The sequence below is a fragment of the Oncorhynchus mykiss genome, chromosome 14 (genome assembly GCF_013265735.2).
Source record: "Oncorhynchus mykiss isolate Arlee chromosome 14, USDA_OmykA_1.1, whole genome shotgun sequence".
NCBI classification, from domain to species: domain Eukaryota; kingdom Metazoa; phylum Chordata; class Actinopteri; order Salmoniformes; family Salmonidae; genus Oncorhynchus; species Oncorhynchus mykiss.
In genome coordinates, this window is record NC_048578.1 from 23,615,181 (window position 1) to 23,627,295 (window position 12,115).

The window sequence follows — 12,115 nt, forward strand, 5'->3', positions numbered from 1 at the left end:
CTCCTGCGGGTATGGGGCCTGAGATTTAAAAAATAAAATAAATACAATATATATATATATATATATATATATATATATATATATATATATATATATAGGACAAAACACACATCACAACAAGAGAGACAACACAACACTACATAAAGAGAGACCTAAGACAACATAGCAAGGCAGCAACGCAGCATGGTAGCAACACAACATGACAACAACATGGTAGCAGCACAAAACACGTTACAAACATTATTGGGCACAGACAACAGCACAAAGGGCAAGAAGCCAAAGACAACAATACATCACGCAAAGCAGCCACAACTGTCAGTAAGAGTGTCCATAATTGAGTCTTTGAATGAAGAGATTGAGATAAAACTGTCCAGTTTGAGTGTTTGTTGCAGCTCGTTTCAGTCGCTAGCTGCAGCGAACTGAAAAGAAGAGCGACCCAGGGATGTGTGTGCTTTGGGAACCTTTAACAGAATGTGACTGGCAGAACGGGTGTTGCATGTGGAGGATGAGGGCTGCAGTATATATCTCAGATAGGGGGGAGTGGGGCGCTTTTATAAATAAGCATCAACCAGTTGGTCGTGCGACGGGTACACAGAGATGACCAGTTTACAGAGGAGTATAGAGTGCAGTGATGTGTCCTATAAGGAGCATTGGTGGAAAATCCGATGGCCGAATGGTAAAGAACATCTAGCCGCTCGAGAGCACCCTATTAATTATGTCTCCGTAATCTAGTATGGGTAGGATGGTCATCTGAATCAGGGTTAGTTTGGCAGCTGGGGTGAAAGAGGAGCGATTACGATAGTCTAGATTTAATTTTAGCCTGCAGTTTTGACATGTGCTGAGAGGACAGTGCATCAAGCCTACATTTAGCTATTAGATGTATAGAAGAATATCCATTAACCTCTAGATAGGATAACCAAACCATTAATCGAATAAAGTAATAAATCCAACCTACACAAACGGCAATAAAATAAACTGACAATCAAAGTTTTGAAGGCCACCAGAGGGCGACACATCAATATAAATTTGGCGATTTAAGGGAAAGTTACAGAGTTGAAGCTACGCTGCAAACAAAAGACAACTGAAACCTTAACCTGAGCATATACAACTTCCTCTTAGTAATATGAATAGGCTATATTATATATATTTCTAAAGGTGTTTTTCATACAGGGTACAAAGATAAAGATACCAAATAATGGTCACTAGCATAGGCTATTGGAAATTAAAGACCAGGGATCATCAACTAGATTCTGTCGCGGGCTGAGCGGATGGTCAGGGGGCTGGAACATAATTACAAATTATTTGTAGACTGCAAATTGATGGCAAGAACCCCAAACAGATATAACATTAGACTAAAACATAATCATTTCAAACCTTGCTTACATTTTCATATCATCACATATACATTATATCTCCATTATGCGTGGGAATACTTTGGAACAGATTTCCAAAATTAAAATCACTTGGAGCTGATTTGATAAGGACAGATGAGGGCACGCATGACTACTGAAGCCTATGTCCTCTCAGCATCACTTTGCGACAGGCTTCTTTCCGCGTAGGGACGCAAAAGCGACCGCTCCATCATGAATGCGCACGTCTGGTGGTCAAAGAGATGCGTGCGCGCCTACTGAGTCGGTCAAAAAAAGCAGCAGATTTCAAATGAGGCAGGACACAAGACGACCGTAGCCATCCATAGCACATCGTCTTCACCGACCTGAACAACAACTTGGATTAAGAAAGTACACCTTTTTTTCTCGTTTCATAAATTACGCAGTGAAGAGAAGAAAGGTTTGGGTAAAGTTCGGATACACTCTTGGCTAGTTATATTTGTGATGTGTTTTGCCTGTGCAATAATGACATTTTGAGAGGAGAGAAACAGTCATTCATTTGGACAACCGTGAGAGTTCAGTTAAAGCTTATTTTACACCTGTGACCTGATACGGGATCGACTTTGGTTGAGGAGATTATATCCCAAATGGATGGAAATGCAAACATAAACTTAAATGCAAAAGTATTTGTATGGTTAAATTAAAATAAAACGAATGATGACAATTCTAACCAATTGAACCAGTTGATGGTTTCAACCGTGGGATTGTTTCAAACCGCATTCATCATGCACGTGTGTTAAATGCAAAGACAACGCAAGAGATAAAGAATAGTGCGTAGGCTACTGGGCTGCTAATAAAGTGTTGTCGTGATGGTGCGCCTGCTAAACTACCTCATGCTGGGGTACCTGACCTGGAATCTACGGATATCAGACGCACAAGGAGAGTACTGCCATGGGTGGCTGGACAGTAATGGAAATTACCACGAGGGCTTTCAGTGTCCGGAGGACTTTGACACCATGGACGCAACCGTGTGCTGCGGGTCTTGTTCCCTGCGGTACTGTTGCGCGGCCGTGGACGCACGGCTGGACCAGGGAAGCTGTACCAACGACAGAGAACAGGAGAACACGGAGTTTGCAGCGCGTAAGTTTAGATTTCCAAAGCATGCCGAGCCTGGGAGGAGAGGACAAGTTAATGCACAATTAACTTTAATGCAAAACACTAAACTTGGGAGTGTTGTTATTATATAACATTCAAAGATTTCAAAGGTGTATTAATAAAGATTGTATATAGTGAAATATTTCAAAATAAAAAATGGCATCTAGACACGCTTTTAACGAGCCATGTCACTCAACATTCATGTTTGTCACCATTCAGCCTCTTCAGGGCACTGCCAGGCATGTAGGCATAGCATAATATATTTCATTATAAAAGTTTTCATTTTCAATCGGTTTAAATTAGTCTATATTAAGATGAAATATAACCTATAAATACATCATCGTTTGTCCTATTTGAAAAAATAATTTAGAAGACAAAAATGCTATTATATTTTATTTATCAAGGCCTACATTTTGTTGTCATAAGCATATTGTACAAATAATCTAATTAAAATGGATCTTGTAATTTTGAAACCTAACATAAGCACTGAAAGTAACTTTTCATTGAGTTATAACAACGTAATTGCTCTATCAAGATGCAGAAATTACAGCCTATCTTGATTTACAAAGAAAAAGCACTAAGCAGCTCCAATTCCATGCATGTGGGGCACCTGTTTTTTGGCTTGGGCTTCATTTGACCTCAGGTTAGGTACATTGTGGGCATGTGATACACCTGGAGAGTGTCACCATGCATTCCTCCAGTTACATGATATGCAAGAAAAAACATTGTGTGATACTACCCCAGACCTATGTGAAAATAAGTGGATGGACTTTGACCACAAGGCCCTATATAAACCATGCAACGTTGAAACAATCATGCAATTTAAATTATAATTTTGCACACCAATGGCAGAATATCCTGTCCAAAGATGGCATCAGATTGCCACCAGAGTGTGTATTTGATACCTTAGGCTATTTCACTATACTTCACTATATTTTGGCATGCCTGTGTCGTAGAGGTTATTAGCTTATAATTAATTACCAATTTAAAAACAAAAGCTTTCAATTCACATAAAATATGCTTATTCAGGGAATTATTCATCATTAGTTCAAAATGTATACCATTTATGGAATAAAACAGAATCTAGACTTACATTTAACTAATTTCACCAAATCTCAAAATAATTTGTCTCCAGTGTTGCGAAGCCCTAGCTGGCGTGGTCAATACAATTTCCATTCTTTAATGAAAATAAATGATCTTCAAATGATTTCCTTCCCTTGGCGCCAATTGCCCTTTTAAACTGTAATCTGAACATTTAATCTAAGATTTGGAAAGATGTATTCAGACAAAAACGCTTATGTTAAATTATTTTAAGAATATTCGCAGTAACTGTTGCATAGTCCAATTCAGGCCTAAAACAATTAATATAAAGACAATTACTCAACAACACCCAAGAAATAGAAGGCTATTAATAACTACAGAACAGATGGTTTTGTCGGTGGATGTTGGGTACATGAAATGTAAAGAATATAGTATAAACATGCCTTTTAACACTTTGAATACGTTGTATTGACAGCCTAACTGTACATGCTTATTGTTATAGTAGCAGATGTTTTTTTTTTTTGCAGCCCTGCATTGTATTGTATAATTCACCTCAGTGGCCTACTTACATTATATCGTGCAAACGTTTACTACCCGTATGACATTAAAATGGGCTTTTTAAAAAATATGCTTTGCAACAATAAAAATGGTCTTGTGAGTTAATGTAAAGATATACTGTATATTAAGGGGATTTAGGAAAGGATGAGTAAAGAGTAAGATTTCACCTTTTTTTGTCTTCTAAAATGTCCTTTCTCCTGAATCCCTCTCCATTTAAAAGGTGTACACCTGGATTCTGTAGAAAACAGAAAGAGAACATACAGTTGAAGTCGGAAGTTTACATACACTTAGGTTGGAGTCATTAAAACTCGTTTTTCAACCACTCCACAAATTTCTTGTTAACCAACTATAGCTTTGGCAAGTCAGTTAGGAAATCTACTTTGCTCATTTTCCAACAATTGTTTACAAGCCGAAGAACACTATTCCAACTGTAAAGCACGGGGGTGGCAGCATCATGTTGTGGGTTTACTTTGCTGCAGGAGGGACTTGTGCACTTCACAAAATAGATGGCATTATGAGGTAGGAAAATTATGTGGATATATTGAAGCAACATCTCAAGACATCAGTCAGGAAGTTAAAGCTTGGTCGCAAATGAGTCTTCCAAATGGACAATGACCCCAAGCATACTTCTAAAGTTGTGGCAAAATGGCTTAAGGACAACAAAGTCAGGGTATTGGAGTGGCCATCACAAAGCCTTGACCTCAATCCTGTAGAATATTTGTGGGTAGAATTGAAAAAGCGTGTACGAGCAAGGAGGCCTACAAACCTGACTCAGTTACACCAGCTCTGTCAGGAGGAATGAGCCAAAATTCACCCAACTTTTTGTGGGAAGCTTGTGGAAGGCTACCCAAAATGTTTGACCCAAGTTAAACAATTTAAAGGCAATGCTACCAAATACTAATTGAGTGTGTGTAAACTTCTGACCCACTGGGAATGTGATGAAATAAATAAAAGCTGAAATAAATCCTTCTCTCTACTATTATTCTGACGTTTCACATTCTGAAAATAAAGTGGTGATCCTAACTGACCAACACGGAACCCAAACCGACTGTGCATGTGCGCCATCGTGCATAAATTAATTTTGTTCCCCTACACCAAATGCGATCACGACACGCAGGTTAAAATATCAAAACAAACTCTGAACCAATTATATTAATTTGGGGACAGATCAAAAAGCATTAAACATTTATGGCAATTTAGCTAACTAGCTTGCACTTGCTAGCTAATTTGTCCTATTTAGCTAGCTTGCTGTTGCTAGCTAATTTTTCCTGGGATATAAACATTGAGTTGTTATTTTACCTGAACGCACGCAACGTGTCCGGTCTGGTCAGCATGTTGACAGGGAATTTTTACTAGGATTAAATGCAGGAATTGTGAAAAACTGAGTTTGGTGTATGTAAACTTCCGACTTCAACTGTAGGTCTGTACACATTCGCAATACAGTTTATTATGCACACTTGGTATCACACATATGTTCACTGACTCCACATAGGTTTATTAACTATGAACTCCACTTCTTATTGGCCCTGTTTCCATGAGCTTAGCACAGGTCTGTCAGTGATTGATGGGGTAAGCAATGTTACCACCCTATTACCTTCACAAATCAAACCAGTATTCAGATCTGTGATTACCAAAAGGTTAAATTATGAATTTAAGTATTCAAACAGGTACTCAAATTAACGTTTTCAAGTATTCCAACACCTGTTCCTCCTTGCAGAGCCCATCTACGTGCCCTTCCTGATGGTGGGCTCCATCTTCGTGGCCTTCGTGGTGGTGGGCTCCTTGGTTGCTGTCTACTGCTGCACCTGCCTGCGCCCCAAGCAGCCAACACAGCAGCCTATCCGTTTCCCTCTGCGCAGCTGCCAGACCGAGACCATCCCCATGATCCTGACCACTGCGCCACCCAGCCTGCGCACCCCCTCGCGCCAGTCCAGCACGGCCACCACCAGCTCCAGCTCGGCTGGCGGGGGCAGCTCGGTGCGCCGCTTCTCCCTCGGAGGTCAGGGGCAGCAGCAGCACGGGTGCTTGGTGTCAGCATCTGCATCCTTCTCCCCCTCCACGCCCCAGCCGCTGCTGCCACCACCCCCGCCGCCCCCCTACACCTCCCCCACGGCCTGCATGCCAGGTGGCTGCCAGCAACCCCACCCCCACGCCCAGCTGCACCAGCCCATGCACCAACACCCGGCCCAGGGCACGGGCTTCTTGCTGCCCCAGCAATACTTCTTCCCCCTGCAGCCGGAGCCCTTCTCCGGGGCCAAGGGCTTTGCAGACTTTGGACAGAGCTGACGGGGCTCCACGGGCAATGAGGAGGGGGATTACAGGAGCACTGTGTGATGTGAGCAGGGTTGTGTTCACTAGGCACCAAACGGAAGAAAATGGACCGAAACTAGGAAGGGACTACCTGAACCTGTCCAGAATGAGTTAGTTTAACGCTGTGAGACGTTTTAAATCAGTGAACATTACTGAACATGAGCCTGGTGTGTTGTGTTGACAGTCAGCGGCTAAGGGGAGGACTGCGCTGACGTGCAGTACAGTTGGCCTGTTGAATGGAGACTGGGTGACAGGACAGTTAGGAGGTGCTCAAGATCAACCACAAGAAATCTCCCTAGTCGAGCAGAATACATGGGTCTTGTCTAAGTTAGTGGTTCCCAAACTGTGCGGGTCGGTGGGGGGGAGACTCAGTGCGGCTTTCAACTTGCTCTTGAAAGTTGTAATAGTAGAATGCACAAGGTGCAATTTCAAAATTGGGTAGTGCATCATCAGTTCCTCTTGTCATGTCAGTCATTGCATTACTTGGAGAGCTATTTATCAGAAATGTCCACATGAACTAGTCAATGTCCACATGAACTAGTCAATGTCCACATGAACTAGTCAATGTTTTCTTTTTGCCCATAGATGTTGTAATTTTTTTGTCACTCAAATATCACATGAATACACATTAGACATGGGAAAATGTGTAGAATTGCAGGATATAAGCTTTAAAACTGCAACAACACAAAATCTACCAACAAGAGGGGTGTGAAGAGTTTGTCATGAACAGTGCTTGTGTCCATTGAAAAAGACGTGGTGCACTCATGCGCGGCTGGTGACAGATGTTCTCCAATGCTGGAAGGGGAACCTGAGTGAAAACGTTTTGGAAACCCTACTCTTAAGTTACAGGAATGGAATCTGCTCAGACCAGACAGGACCTGTTTATTGGTCTTTATCGTTTTCTTTCAATGTCATGCACTTTTTTTATATTAATTTGTATTGTAATCAAGAGTATCTGTCTTCTTTTATACACACTTTGGTTAAACAGTGATTTTCAATTGTCACAATAAGTTTTGTGGCATCAACATCTTTCAGAAGTGTTCTGCAAATTGTTTTGGCAAGCTGTTGGACATTTAATGCAATGGAAATCAAATTATAATTTTGACAATCACAAGCCCCTCTAAAAAGAGGGAAAGGACTGACACCAAGTTGTGCAGTAAGGTGGACAAAGCCAAAGGATGTACTGTGTACAGTGTTCACTGGTTTGATGCTTATGACCAGATGTGTCCCAACGTCTTATGTAGGGCTATGACACACAAATCAATAAACTATCATATTAGCCAACACCAAATAAGAGTCCAGTATTTTATCTTGTCATGCAACGCTACAAATGATAAATTATCAAATGTGAAAAACACTCCCCAGAAAAATGTTACCATCTCTTAAATAATCTAACAGTGGATGGTTGAGAATTGCTTCATTGCTCATTTATTAATACATTCGGTAGTAATACTTACTGTATAGTACAATCTTCTGAAAATGGCTTTTCAATGGTTTCCTTTAGGCTGTTAAAGCCACAATCCTGAGTTTGTATTTTAAACATTCAGCCCAACAGCAGCCTCCCCATTTGTTTATGAAACTACAAGGCAAAAATATGGCTTGCAAATAACGGATTTTCCCCTTCAGCCACAGACATATAGGCAACTAAAACTGTTGGAGATCAGTTATTCGCTACCTGTCGCTCACTTTTATGCCATACTTCACATGAGGAATGTGGCAATGAGATCAGTCATTGTCAATGCTCAATGAGCATGTCATAGCCACAGTGTTAAAAACAACTGGTCCCAGAAATAGGGAAAAGTTTTGGGTTGCACGAGCAGGTATGGCAAGAGTCCACAAAGACTGCTTTGTTCCCTAGTCATTCAAGCGTGAAATCGACTTGGAAATCACTGTCCTATTATGGCAGATAAGATGGAATAGTTCATAAAGCGGATAGTGTTTGGGGCTAGATTCTGAACCTGCCAAACAAAGGAAGAATGACAGCAACACCCAAAGACGACCGCAAGTCATTTCTCATTTTTTTGAAAGTCTCAGAATCAACCATGTTTAGCCAGACAAGCACCCTAGTCCAATAGAAACCTTTACACAGGCAGACCTGCATCCTACTGTTTGGAGCTATTCTTGCTCAAATGTCACAATAGTTTTCCTATATTATTGTTAATGCTTGTCTTGTTAAAGCATTTGACAGGGCACCTCTAGTCATTAAAAACACTAGAACTGATCTTCTTTCAGATACTGTATTTTAGAGGTATCATACTGCTCTGAATCATCTCATAACTCAAAGAAAATACTTCACAGATTTCCACTTTTTGAAAGTTACATTGGCAGTAATACAAATCTCCTCTTTAAATCTGCGTATTCCTTCAAAGATCAGTTGTCCTGAGTCTGCACAACTCTGCCAGGACCTAGGATCAAGAGAGACAAGTGTTTTAGTACTATATCTCTCGACACAATGATGAAAATAATCATGGCCTCTAAACCTTCAAGCTGCATACTAGACCCTATTCCAACTAAACTACTGAAAGAGCTGCTTCCTGTGCTTGGCCCTCCTATGTTGAACATAATAAAGTCTCTCTATCCACCGGATGTGTACCAAACTCACCAAAAGTGGCAGTAAAAAAGCCTCTCTTGAAAAGCCAAACCTTGACCCAGAAATATAAAAAAAACTAATTGGCCTATATCGAATCTTCCATTCCTCTCAAAAAAAAAAAAAAAAGCTGTTGCGTAGCAACTCACTGCCTTCCTGAAGACAAACAATGTATACGAAATGCTTCAGTCTGGTTTTAGACCCCATCATAGCACTGAGACTGCACTTGTGAAGGTGGTAAATTACCTTTTAATGGCATCAGACCAAGGCTCTGCATCTGTCCTCGTGCTCCAAGACCTTAGTGCTGCTTTTGATACCATTGATCACCACATTCTTTTGGAGAGATTAAAAACTCAAATTGGTCTACACGGACAAGTTCTGGCCTAGTTTAGATCTTATCTGTCGGAAAGATATCAGTTTGTCTCTGTGAATGGTTTGTCCTCTGACAAATCAACTGTACATTTCGGTGTTCTTCAAGGTTCCGTTTTAGGACCACTATTGTTTTCACTATATATTTTTTCTTGGGGATGTCATTCGAAAACATGTTAATTTTCACTGCTATGCAGATGACACACAGCTGTACATTTCAATGAAACACGGTGAAGCCCCAAAAATGCCCTCGCTAGATGCCTGTGTTTCAGACATAAGGAAGTGGATGGCTGCAAACTTTATACTTTTAAACTCGGACAAAACAGAGATGCTTGTTCTAGGTCCCAAGAAACAAAGAGATCTTCTGTTGAATCTGACAATTAATTTTGATGGTTGTACAGTCATCTCAAATAAAACTGTGAAGGACCTCGGCTTTACTCTGGACCCTGATCTCTCTTTTGAAGAACATATCAACTGTTTCAAGGACAGCTTTTTTCCATCTACGTCTCATTGAAAAAATCTGAAACTTTGTCCAAAAATGATGCAGAAAAATGAATCCATGCTTTTGTTACTTCTAGGTTAGACTACTGCAATGCTCTACTTTCCGGCTACCTGTATAAAGCACTAAATAAACTCCGGTTAGTGCTAAATATGGCTGCTAGAATCCTGACTAGAACCCAAAAATGTGATCATATTACTCCAGTGCTAGCCTCCCTACACTGGCTTCCTGTTACGGCAAGGGCTGATTTCAAGGTTTTACTGCTAACCTACAAAGCATTACATGGGCTTGCTCCTACCCATCTTTCTGATTTGGTCCTGCCGTACATACCAACATGTACGCTACGGTCACAAGACGCAGGCCTCCTAATTGTCCCTAGAATTTCTAAGCAAACAGCTGGAGGTAGGGCTTTCTCCTATAGAGCTCAATTTTTATGGAATGGTCTGCCTACCCATGTGAGAGACGCAGACTCGGTCTCAACCTTTAAGTCTTTACTGAAGACTCATCTCTTCAGTGGGTCATATGATTGAGTGTAGTCTGGCCCAGGAGTGTGAAGGTGAACGGAAAGGCTCTGGAGCATCGAACCGCCCTTGCTGTCTCTGCCTGGCCGGTTCCCCTCTTTCCACTGGGATTCTCTGCCTCTAACCCTATTACAGGGGCTGAGTCACTGGCTTACAGGTGCTCTTTCATGACGTCCCTAGGAGGGGTGCATCACTTGAGTGGGTTGAGTCACTAACGTGATCTGTCTGGGTTGGCGCCCCCCTTGGGTTGTGCCGTGGCGGAGATCTTTGTGGGCTATACTCAGCCTTGTCTCAGGATGGTAAGTTGGTGGTTGAAGATATCCCTCTAGTGGTGTGGGGGCTGTGCTTTGGCAAAATGGGTGGGGTTATATCCTTCCTGTTTGGCCTTGTCCGGGGGTATCATCGGATGGGGCCACAGTGTCTCCTGACCCCTCCTGTCTCAGCCTCCAGTATTTATGCTGCTGTAGTTTATCTGTCGGGAGGCTAGGGTCAGTTTGTTGTATCTGGAGTACTTCTGTCTTTTCCGGTGTCCTGTGTGAATTTAAGTATGCTCTCTCTAATTCTCTATTTCTCTCTCTCTGAGGACCTGAGCCCTAGGACCATGCCTCAGGACTACCTGGCATGATGACTCCTTGCTGTCCCCAGTCCACCTGGCCGTGATGCTGCTCCAGTTTCAACTGTTCTGCCTGCGGCTATGGAATCCTGGCCTGTTCACCGGACGTGCTACCTGTCCCAGACCTGCTGTTTTCAACTCTCTAGAGACAGCAGGAGTGGTAGAGATACTCTTAATGATCGGCATGAAAAGCCAACTAACATTTACTCCTGAGGTGCTGACTTGCTGCACCCTCGACAACTACTGTGATTATTATTATTTGACCATGCTGGTTATTTATGAACATTTGAACATCTTGGCCATGTTCTGTTATAATCTCCACACGGCACAGCCAGAAGAGGACTGGCCACCCCTCATAGCCTGGTTTCTCTAGGTTTCTTCCTAGGTTTTGGCCTTTCTAGGGAGTTTTTCCTAGCCACCGTGCTTCTACACCTGCATTGCTTGCTGTTTGGGGTTTTAGGCTGGGTTTCTGTACAGCACTTTGAGATATCAGCTGATGTACAAAGGGCTATATAAATACATTTGATTTGATACAAATACTCTTGTATGAATACTCTAGCAAGGGTACACCTGGTTGGGGAAATATGGCTTTGTAAACTAACAACTAAAGAGAAACTACCCATTCCCAAATGGGGTAGATTGCTGGACACTGGATGGATCAGACACGTCCATCTATGTTGGTTTTGTGACACAGCTATGATAGTGGATACTTTGTCAATAACAGAGACAAATATTTGTAATTATAACGGATGTGATATCCTACCGCACGGCCGCACAGTAAACCTCAGATGACCAGTCATCAGGGAATACAACAGGAGAGGGTCAGCTAAATCATACATGATAACCATAATGACGGCATTTGTTTGTTTGTCACACATGGAAGGGAATGATGTTTTCCCTGAGTGTCCCCTGCCTTTTCCTGTTTAGGTTCTCAGCGCTCTGTATGCCCTGTTTGCTGCCGCAACTAGCTGCCTTCCCTCAGTTTGGACGGTTACAAAGTCCTAAATGAGGGATGGCACTTTATCCCAACACAGTGCACTACTTTTGCCCAGAGTAATACACTACATAAAGAATAGGGTGCCATTTGGACTGCAGACAGACATTCATAGATATTGTGATAGTAGATGACAAAGG

At 41.8% G+C, this 12,115-nt stretch overlaps 1 protein-coding gene across 1 annotated transcript; it reads left to right on the forward strand.

Annotated features, from left to right (window-relative positions):
- The first annotated feature begins 1,532 nt into the window (after nucleotides 1-1,532).
- Nucleotides 1,533-7,683, forward strand: shisa3 (shisa family member 3). The gene is made up of 2 exons (XM_021561539.2): nucleotides 1,533-2,468; nucleotides 5,800-7,683. The coding sequence occupies exons 1-2, from the start codon at nucleotides 2,198-2,200 to the stop codon at nucleotides 6,366-6,368; spliced, it is 840 nt and encodes a 279-aa protein (XP_021417214.2). The 5' UTR covers nucleotides 1,533-2,197; the 3' UTR covers nucleotides 6,369-7,683.
- The last annotated feature ends 4,432 nt before the right edge of the window (nucleotides 7,684-12,115 follow it).

What these genes read in the sequence shown, in the direction of transcription:
- shisa3 (XM_021561539.2), top strand. Translation starts at nt 2,198, where the DNA reads ATGGTGCGCCTGCTAAACTACCTCATGCTGGGGTACCTGACCTGGAAT. An exon ending in GAACACGGAGTTTGCAGCGC is followed by an intron (nt 2,469 to 5,799) that starts GTAAGTTTAGAT and finishes TCCTCCTTGCAG; the next exon opens with AGCCCATCTACGTGCCCTTC.